Source organism: Condylura cristata, unplaced genomic scaffold (assembly GCF_000260355.1).
Source record: "Condylura cristata isolate star-nosed mole 26May11 unplaced genomic scaffold, ConCri1.0 scaffold00022, whole genome shotgun sequence".
In the NCBI taxonomy this organism is placed as follows: Eukaryota; Metazoa; Chordata; class Mammalia; order Eulipotyphla; family Talpidae; genus Condylura; species Condylura cristata.
This window is the reverse complement of record NW_004567123.1, coordinates 31,036,116-31,061,283: the sequence shown is the minus strand read 5'-3', so window position 1 is coordinate 31,061,283 and position 25,168 is coordinate 31,036,116. Positions and strand designations below refer to the sequence as shown.

General features: G+C 52.4%; 1 protein-coding gene across 2 annotated transcripts in view; it reads right to left on the bottom strand.

Annotated features, from left to right (window-relative positions):
- Positions 1-25,168, bottom strand: part of SLC9A8 (solute carrier family 9, subfamily A (NHE8, cation proton antiporter 8), member 8) — a 53,290-nt gene that overhangs the window by 3,053 nt on the left and 25,069 nt on the right. For both annotated transcript variants that reach the window (XM_004687469.2, XM_012728332.1), the window contains 8 exons: positions 22,352-22,495; positions 17,591-17,729; positions 16,146-16,251; positions 9,877-9,993; positions 7,826-7,908; positions 5,364-5,475; positions 2,384-2,604; positions 672-818 (listed from right to left, as the gene is read on the bottom strand). In XM_004687469.2, coding sequence (XP_004687526.1) covers positions 672-818; positions 2,384-2,604; positions 5,364-5,475; positions 7,826-7,908; positions 9,877-9,993; positions 16,146-16,251; positions 17,591-17,729; positions 22,352-22,495 — 1,069 coding nt within the window. The remainder of the gene's footprint in view (positions 1-671; positions 819-2,383; positions 2,605-5,363; positions 5,476-7,825; positions 7,909-9,876; positions 9,994-16,145; positions 16,252-17,590; positions 17,730-22,351; positions 22,496-25,168) is intronic.

The following is a 25,168-nucleotide window of genomic DNA, read 5'->3' as shown; positions in this document are numbered from 1 at the left end:
GGCAGGATGGGGTGGTGTTAACGTGGCCTCTGCGAGCAGACACTTAAGTTCTGCTTACAGCTTTGCCACGTGCTGGCTGTGTGAGCCAGGGTGGGGTCCTTCATTTCCCTGGGGCCTCCGCTGCATCTCCCGTCCCCGGCTGTGGGAGAATGACACGATAGACGCGGGCCCAGCGCCTGCTCCTAGTAAGCTGGCCGCAGTCGTGACTGCGAGGTGGGGGAGGGGGTGCGGAAACAAAGGGGGCAGCACCCAGAAGGCCTGTGCGGGCAGGAAGGTGATTTCAGCAAAGCCCACCCACGTCGGTCCCTTTGAGGCCCTAGAGGCTGCTGGGCCTCAGGAGGGAAGGGGAGCCCCAGCGTAGGGCCACGGCCGAGGGCCTAGCAGGTCTGACTCCTCGCTCGGATTCGGGAGCTGATCACTGTCCCTGGAGTCGATCAAGCAGGAAAACACACCCTGTTACAAGCCCGTTGTTAAACCCGCGCCAGATCTGGTGTCCCGGGAGAAACAGCAGGTGCCGAGTCCCGCTGGCACCCGCAGCTTGAGAGCCTGGGCAGGGGAAACCCAGCAGGAGGCAGCAGCCTGGCCTAAAGGCCCCCACCAGCCTCCCTGCCCACCCGACGTGGGGCCTCTGCAGGTTCCGAGGTGGGGGAGGCGAGGGGCCCCTGGCCCACCTCTTGGGTCAGCCGCCGCGTGAAGAAGGGGTTCAGGTACTTGGCATCCAGCCACACGAAGCCCTTGAGGTCCTGCCGCCTGAGGTAGTGCGCCTCGTACTCCTCCTCGGTGAGCTCCGACAGCTGCTCCGACTCGACGGTGTCGCCCTGTGGGGTAGCCGAGGCCGTCAGCAGCGTCAGCAGCGCCTGCCCGGAACCCCCGGACCAGGCAGCCTCCATCCGGGACACTGGGGTCCCGAATCTCAACTGTACTTTCCCATTACTATGGAGGCCTGTGGGCAGCAAGCAGCCCCGTGAAAGCCCACAGGAGGGAGGTCAGTCAGTCAGTGAAAACACAATGAAGACCTGGGACCCCGCCCAGTGTAGAGAAAGACGAAGTTCTGGGTGGGGCTGAACCAGAACCGATGTCCATTAAGTGCCGGCACAGCGCCAATTTAGTTTTGGAAACAGCTGGTTTGGAAAATGGCGGTACCCTGAAGGGGATCCAAGCAGCGGCTCCAGGCTACCGGGAGCCCAGGAAGCCACGTCGAGGTGGGCCTGCCGAGAGGCAAGGCTTGACTCGGCGTGGGGAGGCTTCCGTGGGTTGGAGAGGGGCTCCCGGGGGAGGCCTGCTCAGCTTGGGAGGGGCTTCAGGAGGAGACGGATTTCGGCGCCAGGAGGGCCGCTGCTGCAGTGCGGCCCCAGCAGCACCCGGGAGCACCCCAGCTGCCTCAGGGGAGCTGGATCTCGGTCCACCGCTTTCCCAGCTCCAGGCTCCCTTCGAAGGGGCAATGCCATCTGCGGCTTTTGGCTTGGACGCCGCTGGCCCGACCTGGGGTAGGACAATTTCCACTTTGTAACCCTGGTTTTTTCATATCTGGAGATTAAGCCGTGCCTTGCAATTACGAGTGTGCGGATGAGGAGCCCATGACTGTGAAATCCCCCCAAGGGTTGCTCATTTTCACTTCCTGAGGTCCATCAAGGCACCGTAGGTCAGCCGAGGACAGCCACACAGTGCCTGCGCCTCAGAAAACATTCCCTCAGTAGCAGCTGTTCTTCCGCTACACATCCGGGGTTCTGCTACAACCAGGCTCCGCTAATGAGGCCCGGGCATCTGGATGCAGCAGCACCTGGCAACTTGTCAGAAATGCAGATTTGACCCGGAGCCCTCAGCAGCTGAGAGGACCACAGAAGTCCTGGTTGGGGGCTTCTGTACCTTCCATGATGGCCTCAAATAAGGGATTGAAAAAAAAGACTTGGATGGGGGAGGCGCAGGAAGGTGGGATGAGAGGCCAGTGTGGCCTCTGCTCCCATCAGCAGCCTGGCTCAGCCGTGCCCGGAAGTGGCCCCACAGCTGACGCAGGAGAGGTGGCTGAAAGGTGGCGGGGTCTGGGTCTCAGCCTCCGTGCAGCCTCACCCGGGAACCTCCAGTCCCAAATTGTGCTCATCTTTTCTGGGTGGAGGCCCCTCTCTCGGGGGCCTCAAAGCCACCGCCAGCTCCATCTCCAGCCCCCAGCGGGGGGCTTTCCTTAAAGGTTGGGGAATGATGTGATTTTGGAACCTTTCAGGCCTGACCCTGAAGGGCGGCGTGGGTGATGGGAGAATGCTGGCCAGCACCATGGTCCAAGAGTGCCAGGCTCTGAACTCGGGTTCACCTCCTCAGGTGGGTGCCATGTGTGGGGTGCTGGGCTCCCTCGGCCTGCCTGGCCCGGCCCCCACCCCCACCCACTCACCATCTTCTCCGTCTTGCTGAGGTTGACGTCCTTCTTGTTCCTGCGGCGTGCCTTGGCGTCCTCGATGTCCATGAGGCGGATGAGGGGCATGGTGCTGCCGCCCAGCAGCAGGATGGTGAAAAGCACGATGACGATGGTGGTGGTGCCAACCAGCTGCCGCTTCTCCATGGGCTCCAGGTCCAGGTGCAGGCTCAGGGCGTAGGGGATGGCGCCCCTCAGGCCTGGAGGGGAGTGAGGAAGTGAGGTGGGAGAGGGCAAGAAAGGCCCCCCACTGACCCCCCTGGAGAGCAGGACTCATTCTCCCAGGGAGAAGCTGCTGGAGAGAAGTGGGGCTGGGCGGAGCCCCGTTCCACTCCCCCATCACACAGTAGCCGGCCAGGGAGGCGGCCTGTCCAGGCCCCGAGCTTCAGGTGTGGCACGTGAAGCTTTTCCAGTCTGGATGCTCTGGTTCCGGACAGCTCGCAGGCGCAGACAGGCCTCCCTGTGGGCCAGGTGGCTGTGCATGCTTGCTCGCGACGGGAACCCCGCTGGGCCGGTCGTTTGCACTCTGTGGTGTTCAGGTGAGGGACCCAGACTGAGTGGGTGTCCCCTGCAAAGCACTGAGGGCGCCTGCCCTGCCCCTCTGCTACCTGAAGATGCTGCCCTCACAGGCCCACAGCACTGAGCTGCCCGGCAGCTCTGCCGGGGCCGGAGACATCATCGTGGCCTCTTGCTCACTCCCCTTTCGTGCCCTTCCTAGGTTGAACCCCGGGCCTGAACTGAGCTGGGAAACTCCCTGGCTTGCTGGCTGCCAGTGGAAGGGGGTGGGGTCCTGCCCCTGGGGAGCTCCCAGAGCAGTGGCAAGGGAGACAACATGTGAGAGGGTGGCCGAGCACTCAGTGACAGGCCCGCCCCAGACAGGGGCTGGGACGCTGCAGTCATTTGGACCAAGGTGAGGACACGAGGTGGGGGGAAGGGGCAGAGGAGGTAGGGGGTGGCTGGTGCGGGGGTGTGCCCGAGACTCGGGGCCTAGCTGAGCAGTAGCCTGAGCATGAAGTGTGGTTCCTGGTTTCACCTCTGCCCCCTGCTTTCTCTTTGGGACCTCCCAGGCTGGGGTGAGTGGCCCAATGCAGCCTGTTCCAAAGGGCCTGCAAATGAAACAGCCAGCACAATCAGAGTGTCTGCACTGTACCTAAGGAGGAGTTAGGAACAGGTGTCTGGGTCGGAGGAAGGGCCTGGGCGGGGCCCCTGCGGGAGAGTGGGGACTCGATGGGATGGAGGCTGCAGGACGGGCGCTCTGAACTCAAGACCAGAAGTAGGTCTGGGCTGACTCCAGAGGAAGCCAGTATTTGAGGGGTCAAGAGAAGAGGGGAAGCTGGATGGGAGCCTGAGGCTCCCTCGAGGGAAAGGCAGGAAGCCAGGGAACGGCCCAGGGGCAAAGGACCAGGGGAATAGGGCCTTGGCCAGGAGGCATGAGGGCTGGGCAGGAAGGAGCCACGGCCAAGGAGGTGGGCAGGATGGGGCTGCCAGCGGCCTGCGGACTTGGCTGTACCTGACCCGGCTGAGGTCAGCAGCAGCTTCCTGCAGCCAGACTTGGAGTCGAGGAAGTGGAGAAGGTGGGTGAGGTCAGCCCGGTCAGCCCAAAGAAGTGTGGCTGTGAAGGGAGGGCGCAGGGGAGCGGCAGGAGGGGCTGAGGGGCCCTCAGGATTTGATTGAGGTGGTTGGCTTTTTGCTGGAAGGAGACTCTCAACAGTTTAAATGATAATGGGAGGATCCAGCAGAGGTGGGGTCCAGACACGGGAGGGAGGCCCAGGAAGGCCTGCGAGTGGAACCGGGTCAGGAGCCCTCACTGTTTAAAATGTCCCCCTTCCCCACGGAGGGTCTTATGGCCCCTGCCAAAGAGCTAACACGACCTTCTCAAATCCTGACATGGTTCCTGGACTTTGAGGTCGTCAAGACCTCGGATCCTTAGTACTTGACAAATATTTTTAGCAGTACTGCTTTTCTCAAAGGTTGAGAAGGAAAGATTTCCCTCAAACACTCACACTCATATATATCACATGGATAGATGTATACATTTTAAACAGATATTTTTGAAAATGAATTCTGGGAGATCTACAGATATGCCGTTAGCTGGAAAACAGATTCTAAAACATATTGCTATACCCCAACCCACATGGAAATTTTTTAATTATACTATTTAAGAAAGCACAAAGAACTGTATGTATTGCTCAAAAATAAATTTAAAGATGCCTAAGGATCTAGTGTTTTTGGAGCCAAAGATTTATGAAATCACTGGCAGCCTTCAAAAAAACAGAGGAATACTGGCCCTCCCTGGTGGCACAACGGGTCAGGACGCAGCACTGCAGGCTGGCCACAGCTGCTTCAGCACCAGTTCAATCCCTGGCCCCGAGGTGACCCACAGGGTGTGGCAGACCTCTCCTGACCCGCCCGCTGCTCCCCGCAGCAGTGTGCTTCATCGATCTGCCCACTCTGCCTCTGGTGAATCCTCTCACCACCCCTGTACCTCTGGCCTGTACCCCAGTTCTGTATGCATAAATAAATAAATCTTAAAAAAAAAAAAACTGAACAGGACCTGAAGTGTTCAGGCAGCCCAGAGCAGACACACTCCAACCTGGCCTGAAGCCAAACAAGTGTAAGTGCTGAGCCTTTATCTGCAGCTCGAAAGCTTGCAGGTGATGGAGCTCTTGTTGGCTGCAGCTGCCCTGCCCTCAGGGAGGGTGAGCGGGAGGAGGGCAAGTCTTTGGCCCTGGAACCTCAGCTTCCTCACGTGCAGCACTGCGGGGAGCGGGGGGTGAGCCCCAGCTAGTTAAGGGCTCCCCCACCCCCCACTGGGCCTGGTTGCAGCCCCTGCCTGTGGAGTGGTCCACGGGGAATGTGTGTTTCCGAGGGGCTGAGCAAAGAGCCCCGCGCCCTCACACACACGTGTTCCCTTTGTGACGGGAGCTTTTCCTCCACGGTCCCCTCCAACTGGACTTACCACTAAACCACATGATGAACATCATCTTGGGTGTGATTTTATGATCGCGGAAGAAATTCAGGAGGTAGGAGAGAGGGAAAATGTTCACCGCTCTGCCGAACAGCACGAGCACCTGTTAAAAGCAACGAAGGATGTATTCGGTGGAAACCTGCTCTTGGCGTGGCGGCTCACGGCACGCCCAGGCACTCCTGGGCATGAGACACTTGGGAACCTGGCTGGGCAGCGTGTCGGGGAAGGGATGGTGCTCCGGGGCCACGTTTCAGTGGTCAGAGGGCGGACTAGCAAAATAGTGCGTGGCTTCAGCAGTGACAGCACCAGAGGCCGGAGCAGAGGGGCAGTCCTACCCCCGGGAAGGATGATCTGACTCCTCCACGGCCTGGCCACCCGGGCAGGCCTGTGTCACCAGCCCCTGGGCATGCTCTGGGGGAGAGACAGGTGTTCCTGTTTCTTCTGGGGGCGGGGGAGGTCACGCTCAGGGGAGGAGAGAGGCTGACTGGGGCCCACCTGTGATGCCCATGAATGCTACTCCTGGAGCGAGATCGCTAGGCAGGTGCTAAGAGCCCCTCCCCGGAGCCAGCCGGCTGCTTCGCAGCTTTGGGCGCTAGTCCTCTGCAGGTCATGATCTTAGCAAATAGCATCCTGTGAAGCTTTATATTCTAAGTGGATTCCTAGAACTACTTATTAATTTACCCTCATTTTCTTCATCTTGGGTCTCACCTTAACTAATTAGAGAAAAGGAATGGGCGTGAGGCGTGAGGCTTATTTGAGCCCTGAGGTGCATGCGCCTTGCCTGTGTGCCTGGGAGGTTTGTGATAATTGCTCACAGTCAGGTGGCTGTTCCAGGCCAGACAACAGCATTTTTCGTGCTAACCTGTTAGCACGAGGTCCTTGCAATGGTCTTAAGAGGTAGGTGTCACTGTTTCCGTTTTAGAGGGGAGGAAACTGAGACAGAGAGGTTAAGTGGTGCACACTGGCCCAGGCAGGTCGCAGTGGAGCCTGGTCTCAGACCCACTCAAGTCCCTAAAGCCCTGGCCTTGACCACCAGGCCACGTCAGCACAGGAAGCTTATCCTGAGAGCCCCTGGAGCGGGTGGGCAGCCCCCGTGTGCTCAGCGTTACCACCCCAGGACAGCCTGTCTTTCTCTTCCTCCCAACCCACAGCTGAGCTGGCCACTCTGCTCCGCCTGCTGAAGTGGAATCTTCCATTTCACTTGTGCTTCAGGTTCCAACAAACTGGCCCCAATTACCTGGTGTCCACACTAAAAACCAGAATATTTCCACAAAGGATCTTTGCCACTGCTCTGTCGTCCTGAAGCCGAGTTTGGAAGACAGTAAGAGGGCCAAAGCTTGCTGATAAGAGGTAGAAGTGCCCAGATTACAAGGAGAAGCATCTTCTCTGTCTCAGTTTCCCACAGACCAAACAGGTAGGCTGCTTGCCGCGGGGTAGGTGACAATGCTGGGGAAAAGCTCGCCCCTCAATAGCGAGGCTTGTTAAGTGGCATTGGGAGTGAAAGTTACCAACAAGATGGCTTCTTAAGCGCCTTAAATTAAGAGGATCTAAAAGACAAGAGGTCACATTAGGGCCCGGACTATGAATCAGCAGGAGGACTGAGGGGGGTGAGCTCACACAGTGGGGACAGAAGCCCACGGAAGACAAGAAGGGGGGACATCAGGCGGAATGGCCGGTGCATCAAGCGTGCTAGTGACTCTGACCATTGCCTGAGGGAGCTGGACCTTTCTTGTAGATGCTAAATACTTTTTTCTTCTCCATCCCCCCAAAAGGATTAGATTCTTCTGCAAATGATCAAGCTACTTTTTTCTTTTCCAAATGTGTATTTTAATTAGTCTCCTACTGCTACGCCCCTAGTCCATACAGCACTGTTTCCCAAACCTGCTTTCTAGGGAGAATCATACAGGATGACTCCTCTAGACAAATCTCCAAGGAAGGGAAGAGCCTGGTAATTTTTAAACAGGTGTTCAAAGTCAGGCTTATAGATGAAAACATTTGAAAGAAACCACCGTAAGAAGTATATGCATTATGGATTATCCAGACAAAAGAAAGAAATCATCCTTAGTTCCACAACCACTGAGAATACGTGGCTGTGTTTTCTTTACATACTTCTTTTTTCTATGTGTAATGTTTTACATGGCTATGATCAGTTACATGCAACCTGCTTTTATCACCCAAGATAGAAACACAAAGTCGTACTCTTAAAGACGATTGTAACATTCAAAGTCACTTAAAATGAAAAAAAAAAAAGAATATCTTTTCCAGAGATATTCACTTAATTTCCCCCTTTTCATTTTATTGTATGTTTGTGATTTTTTAAAAAGAAATTATAAGCAGAAGAGTATCTATGTAGCTGTTAATCCATCTAGTTAACAGTTACATATATGGATCCAGAACACACGGTTACTGGTCTACAGATAAACAAGTAAATAAAAATCAAGGAAAATACTTACTATGCACCAGATGACAAAGGAAATTTCAAACTTGTGAGGGAAACTAAAAATGGACAGGCCAAGAAATGCAAACACACATGTTTCTGAAACAAACCAAAGAATGGATTATTCAGCCCCAACTTTTTTTTTCTAATATAGCTCTAAATTGTTAGCAAGCAAACATTCAGAAGTAAGTCAGAATTCAATATAGTACTTTGCTTATTTTCTGGAAAATTCTACAACCAACACCTTGGGCAAACTTGGATTCCCTAATTTTTTTTTTTTTAATCGCACAAGCAACATGTGCTTGCTATTCAGAAACTCCTAATTTAATGAGTGAGCTGTCAAATACTCACGCAAATAAATACTCCCCCATCTGGAGATGATGATAAATATCTGAATCTGCCCATCTGCTGAACACGGTGATTAGTGAGGATCCCAACTGCGGCAAAGTGGCAAAAATTCAGTGCAAATCACCGCAGGCGCCTCATGGCTAGTGTGAAAGGGCCTTTGTTAACAGCCTTGCCAGAGCGGACAGAGCCGAAATGCCACCACCACGTTCGAAGACGCTCACGGCCACAGGCCTGGCAGGAAGACACGTTCCCACTCTGGGCCCCACTCCCTGGGTCAAACTGGCTGGCCTTCACTGGCGCTGGCCAAGCAGTCAGGTGTGCGGCCTCAGGAGGGCGCCTTCTGCGTTCCCAGCCCTGGGCCTCTGCGTGACCTGTGCCGCCCAAGGCAGCCCAGACCCGGGAGACAGAGTCTTTTAGAGTAGGCAACAACCACGACTCTGCGTGCTGATGCTTTTGCTTCCAACATGTCCTTTCAGATCAAGGCTGCGACCTGCACAGTAAACTCCCCCTGCAGTTCCTTGAGCTTTTTCTTGTCTAATAGAAGGCTGTGATCTTTCTGAGTCAGCTCATGGAGAGCACATCAGATCTATGTTACGCTTTCCCCCCCAGCATGGGTTCCTTCACGTGGCCTGTCAAGGCTAATGCATCCTGTCGGTGCCCACGCAGAATGCTCTACCTCTGGTCACAGGCTAAGCTCCTGGTGGCACAACTTCTGGGTCCCAGACCCTGTGCCTGTTAGTGCAGTGCCAAGCCACGCAGGCCGTCCACAGGGCCTACCTCACCACTGCCTCACCGGAGGGGATTACCAGGCCTGCACTCTGCAGTCTGATGGGCACCACACAGAATTTGATGGTGTCTGGCTTCACATCCTTTCATTGTGAGGGCCGGGCACGTGTTTGGCCAGTTTTCTGAGAGGCTCCCACTACACACCGGGCCAGGAAGAGGCAGCCCGGGCTTCAGACTCACGGGGCAGCTGTGAGCCTGTGGGTACCTGCCTCTGGAAGTCTCTGCCCGAACTGCCCTACTTCCTAGGGAACAACTGGGTGTAAAACTACCAAAAAGAGAACGGCCCCACGGAAATGCCAGGCTAACAGATTCAGCAGGGGGACAGGGCACTGGGCTCCGGTCAGTGGATCCTTCCCTCCTGGGTGTAAACAAGGGAAAAGGGGTCACTGGAGTGGGGGGAGGGACCACACCCTGAAACTGCTTCTAGGAAATGGTCCTCACAGCAGCCCCGCCCATTGACCATGCCGCTTGTGCAGAATCTCTGCCCATGCTGCCCTTCAGCAGTGCTTTTGTGAAAGGTTCTGTGGGCCAGTTTAGGAAACACTGCAACTACATCCCCCTCAGAAACTTCAAGAACTTGTTACACATTATTAACCCCAGTGCTTTACTTTGATTACGGAGTCTACTTTCACCTAACCGTCAGTAAGTCTTCCAGAGAATAATCTTTCTGGAAAGATTCATTTAACACATTCAAAATGCACATCTCAAATGTTCATAATTAGTTCTTATCATCTTAGGACTTAAAACTGTAGGGCAAAAGTCCTACTTATTAGGTGTTAGGGCCAGAGTCATAAAAGCAGATCAGGGAGTGCCATACCCAGCTCGGAGGGACTGGGCTTCCTTCCTGCCAGGGAGAATCCCAACTGACTCCTCAAACAGGGGCAAGAAACAGCGATTCGCACAGGGGAGGCCGGGGCCAGAGGCAGAACTCACCGCACAGGAAGGCCACGGTCCGCAGAGTCTGTTGCATGAGGATCTGGGTGACTGGGGACAGGTTGTGGTGTGTGTAGTGAGACATGACGATGCCGGAGAACAGGATAGCCATGATGCCTAGAGGGCGGGCAAAGCACACAGACGTGAGCAGGGCTGAGGGGCATTGCCTCGAGCCGCCCGCCCAAGCCCCGGAGCCCAGGGGCTGGCACCCTGAGGACAAGGCAGAGGCACTCTGCTCCCCGGGGCTGCTTTGACTCTGGCCAAGTGGACACTGCTGTGACCCCACAAGGACCGCAGCTACCTGGCGTGCACTGTTGTCCGACTCCACCCACGGTGAGCTCAACAGTCGGGGAAGAGGAAGCTCGTCAGGGGGATGTCCTTCTCCACCTTCCAGGAGGGGGAGCCCACGGACATCAGATGGGGCCATGTTGTGGTGTCTGGGTTCTTCACTATCTTGGAGAAGGCTGGGGCCACGAGAGCCATCCCTGCCCCTTCTGTGGATGCCCCCATGTTTGTGATGGGTGTGGACGACTCCCGCAAGGTTGTTAACAACACCTCCTGTAGCCCCGACCGCTTGGCCCTGTGTGAGGTTACCCACAACTTTGGCATTGTGGAGGCCCACCGTCCACGTGGTCACTGCCACCCAGGGGACTGTGGATGCACCTCTGGGGAGCCGTGTGGTGATGACCTGCGACAAAATGCGGGGCAGCGCAGCCTGCGACAGAAGGGGAGAGGGCCGGGGGCTCCTGAGGGGTCCAGAGTGCAGGAGGGGTGGGAGGGCGCTGATCCGAAGGCGCTCCCTTCCATCCTTACACTTCGGTGCTGGATGTTTCTGGCTCCTGAGCTTGCAGGGCTTGGTTTTACCAGGCTGCTTTGAGAGGGGTTATTGACTTGCTGGCCAAGCTGAGACTTTGTAGCTCTTCCTTTGAAGTTAAATCAACCAGGGAGGAGCTGGGGCCATATTTAAGTTGAGACGTGAATAGCTTCCACCCATGTGGCTGTTCTGCCCACAGAGAGGTGGTTCCACACCAGGGGGGGTCCCGGCATGAGGCAACCACTCCTGAGAGCCAAAGATGCAGGGAGTCGGGTCTGGCCGTGGAACCCGGACATTCCCTTGGGACTGACGGCCTGAGAGTTCCTGCGAGTGCCCCAGAGAGCTGCCAGCGCCCAGGCCCATCCTCCAGCAGTCCTCTATAGGAAGCAGGCGGAGTGCGGAAGGGGTTTAGCTGGTTTCACTAGAACAGGGGTGGGACACTCAGGTTCCTTAGGGACCAGACCGTAAATAGCAAAGTACTAAGTGGGTGAGCAGCACATGGTGGAAAAAGCACAAGCCTCCCCCAACGAACCCCCCCACCAAAGTGCTGGCGGAAACCCCGTAGGATGGGACCAGGTGCTGAGAAGTCTTCCTTCTGGTTTTTTGAAAGATGCCAGCAATCTGTTTTTATGGGAAATCACCCAATTTGTAATAACGGCAACACATTCAAATGCTCGAAAATTCCCTGTATGGATAAACAAGCCCAGCTGGGGGCTGAGTTCTGTGTGAAGATGGCTGCCTGGCCAACGCAGGTGAACTGCCAGACCTGCCTGCCACCCCCCATCTGGTCTGGGTGGGCATCCCTGCGGTTTTAGGGGCTGAGGGAAGCAGAGCCAGCAGCGAGGGAGAAAGGCCCAAGAGCCTCCAAAGCAAAGGTGAGCTTTTCTGCCACCCCAGCACCCGTCTGCAGCAGCTGCCTCGGGCACTGGCTGAATGTCACAGACACTAACTAGCCCCTAGTGGTGCCCACAGACCCGCTGTAACCACAGAGAAACGGCGCGGGTGTCTAACAGGCCATGAGGAAGAAAGCCCGAGACTTCTTCTTTTAGAAGGAAACCACTACCGGAAGCAGATTGCAGTCTGGCAAAACGTTCGGTCAGCCACGAGGACGGAAGGAAGAAGGGAGGAAGGAAACCGATAGCTATTGCAGTTGCTGTTTCAGCCACTGTTTAAATGTAATAAAGGAACAAAGGGAATGCGGGGTGGTTTCTGCTCAGCTGCACCCTGCTGTGGGTAGAGGCTGAGTCAAATCTTAGCACGTTTTCTTGTAAATTACAAAATTTCTTGTGAATTACAAAATGACAAACATTTTGTTTTTAAACACCAGATTCACAGGTTTAAAGTAAAACAAGGAATCTCCTTTGATACCAGCTACCCAGAGGTTAACTATTATTATTAACATTTTGATATGCAGATACTATTTTTTTTTTTTACCGTGTTTATCTTTAAAGAGTTAATAAACAGGGCTTCCCCGTGGTGCAAGGGGTTAAGTCTCAGCACCATCAAGCTATGGGCAGCCTCGGCAGCATGAGTTCGATCTCCGGCCAGGGAGTGACCCACATGGCGCAGCAGACCTCTCCTGTTGCCCCGCTGCTCCCCTCAGCAGTGGATTTCAGTAGATTTTGCCTGATCTCCTCCCCGCTCTATCTCTGGGGAATGCTCTCACCTCCTCCCCTGTGCACCTCTGGCCACACCTCCTTCTCAAGGAGACCTCCTGCCCTTAGCTCATGCCGCTCCTGAGCTCCCTTCTCCCCACCATGAGAGAGCTCCCTGAAGTGACCACTTGGGCTTCTTCATTCACTCACGATCTCCCGTCTGCAGGCAGACACCTGACTTATCTTGTTTGCTTCTTGACCCTGATCGCAAGGACAGTTCTCAGCACAAGGTGGGAAAATAATAAAATAATTACAGCTTCTCCCGACAGTGGAATGATGTTGGTATGGTTTGGTAGGTCACTTTGGGTTTGGGAAAGCTATTTTCATTAATTTATATAGAATTTTTTGAGCATCCCCCATACAGGGAAAATCTGTACTGAGGAATGAATGAATGTTTTTCCAACTTAAAATTTGACACTATACCTGGGAGTTCCTTCCATGGCGGTACAAGTAAGTCAAGCTCACTTGTTCAGCGATTGCAGAGTAGTCTGTAGTGAGAATGGGCCCAAACCTGGTCTTTCCTGTTACTGATGAACAGGAGTGGATTCTAACCCTCCTCTCGTGGACACAGCCCTGTGATCTCAGCACTGGGGGTCGCGCTCCTTGTCTGGCCAACATTGCCCCCACATTTTGCTGAAAACGTCAATTATCCTGCAAACTTATCCTTAGTCCTCTATGACCTGGCACCATCCCAGTCCCTCTCATTCTGCCCAGAGCTGGCTAAACTGTCTCAGGGCAAGGGTGGGCTCCATTCATCTCTGAATTTTCATAGCCAGGGGCGAAGTGGCCCCCAGAACCATCAGCTGGAACAGAAGTAGTTAACACAGAATGAGATCAAAGATTCCGAGAAGGGCTAACACTCACTGAGGAATAATTAGGAGAACTAATTTGCTGATGAGGCAGGACATTCTTAAGGGTGAAAAGGGTCTTATTAACTCATCATGTTGGGGCAAAAGAGGAAAACTGGGGGTGTCAGGGCGTATGGTCTCCCCGTAGTTGACACACTGACAGAATGCCACTGCCTGCTGCCTTTCCTCATCAGGGCTCCGGGCGGCTCTTCCCTTCGGTCTGCTCAGAGCGGCTGAGTGTGCCTGAGGTCACACATGCATGAGAAGGGGGTGAGGCCGTGACCAGGTCTGTCTAGTGTCTAACCGCTGTGTTCAGAATAGCAGGGACATGATTTGGGGGCCCATGTCTGGCCCTCCGGTGTTGGGCCCACCGGCTCTGTCCTCAGTGAGCGTGAGAAGGGGAGGTGACAAGGCAGCAGCAGCCCAGTGCACCCCCCGGGGCCAAAGGGCCTCACCACACGCCGGGCGTGTGCAGTGCTGCTCTGGACACTGTATGATAAAAGTCCCAGCAGCAAAGTGCGGCCCAGCTGCGCCCATCATCGTGGGCCATTCGGCTTCCCCCTCCCACCCAGCTTGTGCTCTTTCCACTCTGTTAGCGTGAGCAGCGGGACCCCCTCTGGAAATGAACCCCTACAACCTTGCATGCCTTTCTGAAGGGAAGATGAGAAGGACAATTGTTTGTTTTAGTCACAGATTCCAAAAGGAAGCGTGAAATATCCCTCTGCCACCAGGTACTCAGTGTTCCTCTCAAAGGGGAAGGGGACAATTTAGAAAAACAGGTAAATGGGGCCAAGTGACTCACAGATAATGTTCATGTCCGGGCCAAAACTCATGCATGATAAGAGAGAGGGACTCGATGGCAGATACGGGACAAGATTATCCAAGAGAACTGCCTTGGGATGAAAAAAAAAAAAAACAAAACTAACCCTGAAGTTTAAAAGGGCTCTCCGGTGAAAACGGTCAAAGTCCTCTGTGCTTCCTCCTTGGCAAGATATGCCCCAGAGAACCACGTGCCACTCCACATAGCGCTTTGTGGGGAGGATTCCATTTAAGAGTCATTAAACTCCACCAGGACTTCCTTGCCCATAAAGACATAAATGCTATACAGATTGCTGTCCCGTCATAAATAACTAGAAAACCTGATAAGAATTTGAAGGAGACATGACATGAGACAGTAGCTGCTGTGCTGAGGGCTGTAATTTTGACCGAAGGTAACAAGTGGGGTGGCCATTCCCCACTCACCCCACCCCTAGTTCATTGCCCAGATGGAGTATCCAGAATGAGGCTCAGAGATGAGAAACCCAAACTGAGCCTTCCAGTCCCAGGGTTGCTGAGGTCAGCAAGCTGAGGAAGCAGGCCAAAGCAGCTGGTAGGCGCCAGGAGGCACACACAGGGGGAGGAGGCCTCTGGAACCTCTGATACGGATCTGGTACACAGATCAGGTGACGGTCCAGGGGCTGAGGAGAGAACCACTAAAAGGGAACATGCGAAACAACACCCAAAGCAGACAAAACTGGGAACAGTCCATGCTCTCACCAGAGGGGTTGGATAGACCTTACAATACGTGAGATGTGAGGCAGAGTCCTCAGAAGGACACGGCCTTAGGTTAGTTTCCAGGGCTTCTTTGGACTTGCCCTTTGCACAAAGTTTAAAAGTAAACCTCAAAAGAATTAAACCAATTTGAAGTAAGTTAGATACATGGCAGAAGAAAGCCCAGAACTCTATGAAGGAGTACCATAAAATATAGCTTGAACAACACAATACCCGGTATGCAATTATAAATAACAGTCAAGCAAAGTACAGGAAAAGATGACTTATAAACAGGCCCTGAACTGAGAGATGATGGAATTAGCAAATACGGTCATTTAAACAGCTGTTGGAAATATGCTTAAGAATGCAGAGACAGGAAGAAGACAGAAAGTGGAAAATATAAAAAAGACCCAAAGGAAATTTGTGTCAATGAAAAACCGTGCTGGCTCTGAGTAGCAGGACTGAGTAGGGCCAAAGAAAATATTAGTGAACCTGAAGACACGGCAACAGAAGTTAGTCAAAATAAGCACAGAGGAAAATGTCTTAAAAATAGAGGCAAAGCATATTGTAAGGTGACGTGTTAGTCTGAAAGGAGAGAAGAGAGGGAAAACAGAAGAAATACTTAAATCAAAGCAATGGGTACAAAAAAAAAACACATTCAACAAAAAGCTGTAAACTCACATTAAATACAGACCCAAAGAGCTCAACAAACCACATCAGGCACATTAAAATCACAGTGCCGCACAGCTATGAGGAGGACAGAGCTTTTAAAATTGAAAGTGAGAGCTGAAGGGAGCTGGTGGGAAGGAAGTCTAGTGACTGTGAAGTCACTTGGTGGTTTCTAATAATGTGAGGCATAGATTAACCACGTGACCCAGCAATCACACTCCTAGGTACTTATCCAAGATAAACCAAAAGATATGCACAAATATTTGTTGTTAAAATCTGGAAAACCTTTAAGAGTTCTTCAAATGATCAGCAGCTAAAATGCAGACTAATAAGAATGTATAAACCACGGCTATCTGCAAAGACATGTCTCTCAAAAATGCTGTAACTCAGCAAGACGACTACATAATACATGATTTCTTTTTAATGACAGTCTGGAAAAGACTATGGTGAAACAAAACTCTGGGGACAGATGAATGGGGGCTAGGGCTCAGGGAGTGACCGCCCTTGGCCCTGACCTTTGAGTGAACGTGCTCAGAGGTCCTGCACTGCGAAGAGGGAGCATGAATGTGGCGTTTTGACCTCTGCTGCAGGGAGGTTGGAGAAAATGACACTGAGCTCCTGGATCCAAGCAGGTCTACCCCCAGAGGTATCCTAGGGCACCAGGGAGGTCCTTTTACCACATAGCTACCGAATCATGATGCCTCTTGGGGCCGGACCCTGCCCCCTCACATCTCCGTGTGCTCTGACACTCACCTGAGAGCGAGATTCCTTCTGCGAGCCCATAAGGAAGATAAGCAAAAATGATCATCATGCCAAACTCCAAGGAAGGCGTTTTCCTCAGGTCAATGTGCTTTAGCACGTAGAAGACAATTGTCAAGGCAAAAGAACGCACAAGACAGTGGGTGGGCGACTGGGAGACGTCACAAGCCTACTGCCTTCCCAGCACAGAAGGTGAACCATGGAGCCGAGAGATGCTGGCACATCCCAGGGAACATTTATCAGAATTCATGAATTGCTTCTTGGTCAGGAAACTGTTATTATAAAAAAGGGAATCTGACAAAACATTAAGCTTAAAGCAGACATTCCTGAGATGAGTGGGAGGGAGGAGTGAGAAGCAGTCCCAGGGAATGCACTGGGCTGGGGGCATAGCTGTTGCTGCAGGAAGAGCCCACACCACCAGGCCCTGCCAGGCCCAGCCACTCTTACTTCTTTTGAAGATGTGGGATGGGCTCACTAAGGGGGTTTCCATGGAAGGACCTTCCTTCCTGTTCTGGAAATTTCTAAACTCCTGTGAAGAGAGCTTCTGCATATTCAAACACGGTTCACACGTCTAAGCGTACACCCGTCTACTCTGCTATGTCACCTCGGATGCTTCACTTTTTTACTATAAATGTGGAGGACAAAGCTGAAATGGAAGAAAGTCTTCTCCTTTCTGTTTACCGGTGCAATCTGAGAAGCTGCCAGCTGACTCAAGAGAGCCTTTAGACTTCTGGACAAAGGAGCTGAAGGAAAGTTCAGCAGGATGGCAGACAGACCTGCCTCTCGCCAAAGGGGCCTCCCGGCCATCTGTGACGCAAACTCGTGTGGAGGCGGGCGGCGGCCATCTCTGCGCCGTGCAGGCCAAGGCTCATGCAGAAACGGTGTCTGTTCCTCTGTGAACCTGAAGACTCTCCTACCACAACAATGTGTCACTGGCTCATCAACCGGCCACTTTCCTTCCCTGACTGGAAAATCTTATGGGCTGTTGGGCAACAAAATCAATACCCAGAGCATGGGGGCGCTTGCCCTCCCAGATGAACACTTTCAGGGGGTAAGGAGTTTCTCAACATGACACTGTCAAAGGAAATTAAATATCAATTTCCTGAGTGTGAAAAGTGAAGCAGCAGAAAATGAAAATCATCTGAATGCAGTGAGAGTCTGGGAACTGAGAAGCCTACCCACCCCGAAACATATCTGACTTCCACCAGCAGACAAGCTTCTTGAACTCTGAAAAATGACATCTTAAATTTTACTTGCTAAATAAGAAAAATCTCTTGAGTTTAAAGTGTTGCTCAAACCAAAAGTAAACATGAAAATCTTTCTTCAAACAAGCCAGATGAAAATTGACCCCCTTAAAGAACCGGAGAAAGTGGCTAGAGATGGAATGCAATTAAGAATCATCTTCTCAGCCATGTGTGTTCATCAGATTAAAAGGATATTAATGCAGAGATTAAGCCGGTGAGAGTGCCGAGTGCCGCTGAGCCAAAGAACATTTTGAGGAAGTAGCCAAGGGCTTGTAAAAATGTTTGCCACCCACTGACATCTGACATATTTTTCCTTGTTAAACCTTCAGCTGTGCTAGGAAATAAGAAGAAAAAAAACAGAAAGAAGTTAAAATGTTATAGACAAAGTTATTAGAAATTAACTTAGAACTTGAAAATTATTATCTGCTTATTCATTCATTCATTCATTCACTCCATCATTTAGTTGGTTAGTGATTAACATTTACTTGTTCATTTACGTTGTTTCGGGCACTGTGTTAGCTTCTTGGGGTTCAGAGATGCCTGCCAGGAGCTCCTACAGCCTAGCGAGGGAGAAGACCAAGCTGGGAGCCAATGACCAGCTGCTCAGAGCGGAGGCCGGCACGAGCACAGGGCTGGCAGCTAACTCAGGCTGGTGCGGCTCAAGGAAGGTTCTGGGTGACATATGGGCTGGGTTTAGATTTAGGAAAGAGTCAATCCAGTGACGAAATGAGGGAAAGCACCGCAGCATCGCAGCTGAGGGAGCACACGCACAGAGGGAGCCCGAGAACATGCCGCACATCCTGGAAGCATTCACATACACAGGTGAGCATGGATAAAACCCAGAAGAGGTGTGGGGTGAGGGGCTGAGGGCGCGTGAGAGGACAGGACAGAGATCAGGCAGAGCAGCTGGTGGCAGTGGGACCCATGGAGGCTGGAGATGAACCACGTGAAGGAGTTGGGGTCGCACCCTGAAGGTCTGGGGAGCCGTGGAAAGTGCTAGTGTGTGTGTGTGTGTGTGTGTGTGTGTGTGTGTTGAGGAGGATGGTCATATGATAAAATCGGAAACTGAGGCGATGGCACAACGTCAGATCAGAATGGGGCTGCCTACAGAAGTGCTCCAGGTTCCGGTTGGGAGTGTGGATTTACAGGCATCACAGAGGAAGAATTAAAGTACTGTCCTTTCACAGTGACAGAGCAAAGTAGTGGCAGGAAGCATTAAATTTAATTGTTGGTTTTATTCCCAAAGGGAAAGTCATCGTGCTCTTAGCACGGAGTTACTCTCGTTAAATCTCCTCCTGTGGATGCCGCCTTCCAACTAGCCCTCGATTCCGTCCACATCTGCCCCGCTCCCCCCCCCGCCCCATGGCAGGGCTAATGCCTTCTGTGCATCCTCGCTCAGCATCCTTGTCTTCCTACTGAATGACCCGTCCTCCATTCAGTGCTTGAATGACCCCTTAATATACACATTTGATCAGGTTAAAACCCATCAACAGCTCCCTGCTGCTGTGTAGGAAGAAGCCCAGGCTTCAAAGCAGGACCTGGTTCCCCTCCGCACCATATCTCTCTCCCTCATTCAAGGTGGGACCCCACTGTCACGGACACCTGCTTGTAGGGCATATCCCCAGACCGCTGCCAACTTCCTGGTTTGTCCCCAAGAACCAGGGTGAGTGTCGCTAACTCAGGAACCCCCACTCTGACCCCGTCAGCTCACTCACAGGCTCTCTTGGAGACTGACTTCTCTACAATGTGCGAAAACGCTCCAGGAGGCCCAAGCCTGTGTCCACCTGTCCGCTGCCATATGTCCAAGGCCAAGGGCAGAGCTAACACACAAAAGACACCCGATGGATTCCGCAGAATCAGTGAATGCCGCAAGACTGGTCAGCAGTAAGAGTGAGCTTCATTGGCCTTTCACGAAGTGGTGTGATTTTCTAGTGGGATAATCTCTGGTAAAAGGGTGCCTCTGTCTTTCATGCAGTCAGCCCAGTGTAATATAATAGCGGTTCTGAGAAGTCCTGCCGAAAGGTAACCTAATTTTTTCACACAAGAGTTTTCCAAACTCAACTGAACGCGTGATGTTCCTAGGCCCTCTCCCCCGGCAGATTACAGAGCCACATCCCATCCCAGGCACGTGGGCGCCAAGAGGGTCTCTTCCTGGGAACGTGCTTTTGAAGGCTAAGGTCACCTTAGATCTGGACACGTGCCTGATGTCCACTGCCCCCACCTCATGCCTCTACCAGGCCCGCGCTCGGGCTGGCATATCGCTCCCTTTCCAAGCAAGGAGGCTGAGTCCAAAGGGGCGGGGGGGGGGGTGGTCACACCAAGGTGAACAGCAGAGGAAAGTGAAGTCTGAGCCGAAGATAAAAGGAACCAGAATCTGAACTCTTTCTGGCCTGGTAATTTTCTACATTTTATTTTTCTAGGTTAAGTTTCTCACATCTTAGAGAATAAAGACAATGTGGCTCCCAGATCCATTTCAAGAGCATAAGCTATAGCTGGAGGGAACAAAAGGTTTCCTCTACAGCAATTATTTTAAGAATAAATTGTCATAGTAACAAATCAATGCTAAAAATAATTTAATTAAAGTTAATGAAGAAACAGAAGATACTTAGCTTTCTGGCACGTATGGAAATAAAAACATTAAAAGGGGGTAATTCATTCACATACTCAGCTGCAAAGATAAAATGTGTCAGATCACTTTGAAAACTGTCCTCTACGAAGGTCCCTTAAGCAAGTTGGGATTCTGCCTTGCAACCAAAGTGAGCTGACAACAGGTCTCTCTGCGCTGCAGAAGCAGGCAGGCTTACAGGCTCCGTCGCCGTCTTTTACTGGAAAATGCTGACCAGCTCACAGGACAACTGTCTGGGAAGTCTGCACAGTGGCTGTTTCCCCCTCATACCCAAGGCTTGCTTTTCTAGAAGCATCCTTCTTCCACTCTGGCCCGAATTTGTTGAGTTCAGTTGGTGTGTGGACAGTGTCCGGCACAGAGGGCCCTCACCCAATGCTGCTGGTGGGCAGCCGGCTTCTGGGTGTCTGGAAGCCAGAGAGGTGGTATCCTACTAGCCCAGCCGGAGCAGGGGGAGCGGGGGGGACCAGGCGGGGGGAGGGGCACCTCTGGAACTACATGCACTTGGTTCAGCGGCCCAACTTCTGGAGGTGGCATCATCGGTGATTTGGCCTTCAAAAGTACTTCTTTCTCCAAGGAAGAACCCTGAGTTACTTATATTGGCTTCCTCATTTCTCATTTAAAAAAGGAAATATCTCCTTATCTTTCTTTGCTTTTTTTCTTTTTAATGACAAAGAGACTTGGAAAAGCTCAGAAAAGGTCCTATTTCTGACATTGGAAAGGAAAAAATAAAGACAAAGCAGTCGAGTTTAGTTCCTAATGTATAAAAATAACTCATGATGTCACTTCCAATTTGGGCGAGATTCTTTCACACATGTTCCACTGGCTGTCAGGGTATAAGGTAAAAGTAAAAACCAAAATGTTAAGGCGCTCTTAGAGTAGACCTTAAGTAAGAAAAAATATTGCCCTCAGATATTTTAAAGTGCTAATATCATGATATGTAATTAATTAATAAAATTACAGAAATTTTTGCCATGAAAAAGCTCATAATAGAGACTTAGCAAAACAGATCACACTAAACCCATAAGCAAGAATAATCTGTAACCAGGGAAACAATGCTATAGGAAGTGATTTATCAACTCTGGTCAGTGGAAGTCACAAGACAGTCTATAAAGCAGAAGCCCTTAAAAAAAATCCTGTATAGGTCTGTCAAAATGACGTCTGTAATTATCTGTGGACAGTAACAATGCATGCAATTTTAATTTATTTTGTGCTTATGTGTTTTCAAGTTTTATAGAAGAATATCTATTACTTTTCGAATACCAAAAATATGTTAAATTTTAAGGTCTGTTACTACTTCTTGCAATTAAGCAAAATTTGGTAAGCTCTTCCTGTAAAGGGAGGCCAAAAACAGGCAGACAGTAACTGTGGAGCAGAGAAGAGGAAGGGAGTTCACATTCAGTGAGGTCAGATGTTTTTCACAATATCACATTTAAATATTTAACCCTCAATCCAACCCTAAACCGAGCATCTTCACTTTATTGTTTGGAAACTTGCAGTTCAGAGAGGTAAAGGCACTGGCCTGGGGTCACACAGCAATGAGTCACATCATGTGGACTTGAACCGAATTCTGCTGGCTCCCAGGCTAGCTTTTCACACTATACAACCATAGAGACCATAATATAGCTTCAGAAAAACACTAACTACCAGTGAGTGGTTATGTTAGGCAAAGAATCCACAGCACATAAAATAAGACAGAGTTCACACAATGGAAACTATCCTTACAGGTCTCAGTCCCCACATTCTTTCAGCTCGTCTCTGGTGCTGTCCAGGGCTCTTTCATCCAGTACCTTTGTCGGTGCCTTCTCTGTATTTTAGCAAAACTGGGTTTCCAGCTTGCACCTGCTAATGAACCCCACAAGATGCAGGACTCAAGGAAACTGCTCTGCCTCACATAAACACACTTATATCCCTTACACTTATTCCCCTTTCCCACTAATGTCTTGACAATGTATGATTCATCTTTAATTTCTGAGATCCTGTCACCAAGGACAGCCAAACCAGAGAAACTGGGAAAGACTTGCAGCTTCTAAGGTCACTTTCACGCAACAGCATCCCAAAGCGGGACGCCTGTTGGTATCACTTTTAATAAGCACCCCCGTTGATGCTGATAGAAGCTGAGCCCCAAAACAGCTAAAAAGTAAGTCAGAAAAGGCAGATTCTCCTCTCCGCGCCACCCTGAACCCCACAGTACTCCTGGGGCATGTCGAGGCATGTCAGGACAGACGGCGGAGTAGCAGGCAAAAGTCACAGCACAAGCCGCTGCCCCTGCAGCTGCCTGGACACATAGGGCCCTTTGCGACAAGGAGCTCAGTGCTGTCACACACACTTACTTGGTCAGGACAATGGAGACTGCATCGTTGAGAATACTCTCTCCAAAAACCAGCATGTTGAGCACTGGGTCCACATGAAGGGCATTGAAAATGGCAATCGTAGCCACCGGATCGACGGCAGAAATGAGGGACCCAAATGCAAAGCTGTGAGAGAGAAGGGAGACGGTGACTCGTGATGACTATCACTGGGCCTCTATTAAAACACCAACATCGAAGGCTGTGTCTGACATTTACAGCACGCAGAGCTGAGGGAGCCACAGAAGATGGGGTCCTTCTCCCTCCTGCCCAGCCCTGTGGCAGGTGGGGCCGTGCCAGGCCTACTCTACCAGGAGCTGTCACACCTTAGGTCCAGAGGCTTTATTTTGACCAGTGTTGGAAGAAGATTTGGCTTAAATACGGCACAGACCTCCTGGCTTGCGTGGTCAGTGGCCGGAATGGTGGCTTGGGCGCCTCCCCTTGAGGCACATGAGCTCCAGCAACTGACCTCTATGGTGCTTGGTGCTGCTGCCTGTGGTGGACGCCGGCCCCACTCACACTGACCACATCCGACTACCAAAGGCCGCAGTGACACCAGTGCGCCTCGGGGGCCAGGCCAGCGGCTCTGCCCTCCACACCCACGAAGTCAGACTGTTAACGGCCCAGTATGTTTCAGGCACTACGGCTAGTTACCATCCCGCAGCATGTATGTGGTCAGTGTCCTCAGTGCAGGACATAGGCCAACGCAACCCATGCGGTGACCCTCTGAGATGGCACTATTGTCCCAGTACCCAGGAGCCAAGCGAGGGACGAAGAACTTAAGTGACTTGTCCAAGGTCAGACAGCTAAGGAGTGGCAGAGCTGAGACTCCCGAAGAGCCAGGTGGCTCAGTGACGGGGCCTGACCACGGCACTGGGCAGAGCGACATCCAGAGACGAAAACCAATGTCAGAAGAGCAAGGGCTGCACAGGAAGTCAAGGTGCTGAGAGAAAGCGTGTCCTGCAGGGGTGGGGGTGTCACTTAGGCTGAGGGGCCAGGAAAGACCTCTCTAGAGAGATGACATCTGGGGAGGCCATGGTGAGCTGGCCCTGCGGTGGGGGCAGGCTTGGTTGCCTCAGAGACAAGAAGGGTGTGGCAGCAGCCCACAGGCAGGGCTGTGGCAGGACACGCGAGAGGTGGAGAGCAATGCTGGGGCCTGTCACTGTGTGGGCTGGAGGGCCCCTCAGGTTCTTGCGAGTCTTCTAGTCCCTCAGACTGCTAGGCCTGGCCCTGCTTTCTTGCCTGCTCAGCAGATTGTTCAGTCTTCTCCTTCCCTGAGGGAACAGCCCTGCGGAGAGGTGAGCGGAGATGCCACCTGTTTCTGACCCTCACCCTGTGTGCAAGCTGGGAGGGGCGTGGGGGTGTCTTCCTTCCCCTGGCATCACCAGCAGGCTCTGCGGGCCCTTGGCTGGGGGTTCAGGGAGCGGCAGCGGGCAGGCAGTGGGGTGCTGGGCTGCCGTGCTAGTAGCAGCCCCCCTGATACATCGACCATCGAGTGTTGGCTTCCAGGGAGCGCCGGGAGAGCGCCCAAGTGTGATTAATTAGAAGTTTGGATGGGAGAGCCTGCTCGCCTTGACCCCAAGCCGAGGTCCAGGCTCTGCAAGGCCATCTCAGCGCAGACCTCACTGCCAGCCTCTCCTTGTCCTCAGAGGCCTTCCTGGGGGCTGGGGGCTGCTACTGTCCCTGCCTTTCGTCCTCACTGGGGTGCTGAGGGGTGCGGCGGGGAGCACTGTGCTTTGCTCCCAGGTGTCTGTGATGGGGGGCCGGCCGGCAGAGGGCAAGTGGAGGGAGGGCGAGAGGGAGTGTAGTGCCACAGAAGCAGCCAGCCTGCAGGGCCTGTGCGGCTGGCAGCTGGCCTGAAGCACTAGCACTGCGACTCACTTGTGTCAGCCTCACCGTCATCGCCCATGGCAACCTGACAAAGGGCCTCGAGGGCAGGAGGATATTTGAAAAGTCTCTCCCCAAGGGGAGAGAGGCCAGGATAGGGGAACCTGGACTCACTGGTGGGGTGTGTTGTGCTGATTTTGTGCGGCTGAACCGGCCCCTCCCCCAGAGCCCCACTATGGAACAGCTAGCACCCTAGTTTTGGTGCTAGCACCCCAGAGTTCACTTAAGGTGCCACACCTCGCTCTGCTTTCCTGTGGTTGCATGGGGCTCGAGGGGCAGGCAGGGGACCCGAGCCTGGTCAGTGAGGGTCACTGCCAGTTTTGCCAGGCATCAGGAATTAGGGTGGCCCGGGGGCAGGCACAGCTGACGTGGAGGTGATGTGAGTCCAAAACCATCAGCACTATCCTGTGGGGTTCGTGTGCCTGAGGATGAAGCCAAACAGGGAAGAGCTGAGTGTGGACACCACACAAGGAGACCGTGGGCCTGGAGGTGGGCACGCCGGGAGCCCAGGGCACATCAGCTCCACAGGCCAACAAGTTGTGCGTTTTGTTTGTGTTTTATTTAAAACTAGTTTGCGTTGGGCTTCAGCTGCACTGAAGAAGCCTGACTCATGTTCTTGGGAACTATTTCTTCAGTAGAAATATCACTAAACAAAAATATTAAAAAATACAATCTGTACAACCCAGTCACTTTTATGTTTCTATAACAGAAAGTCTGTACTGTATAGCATTTTGAAAAATTGATTAAAATGTCAACTTTTGGGGGGAAAATTCTTGACCAACAGCTATAAACCTGGGCTCTTAAAAAAACCGTTAAATATCTAATGAGTCTCGGCCCATCTCCCCCGGTAACTGCCAGGTGGAGCTGAGAGCAGCTGTCCGCTGAGACGGGTGGGCTCCCCGTCACCGTGGTCCC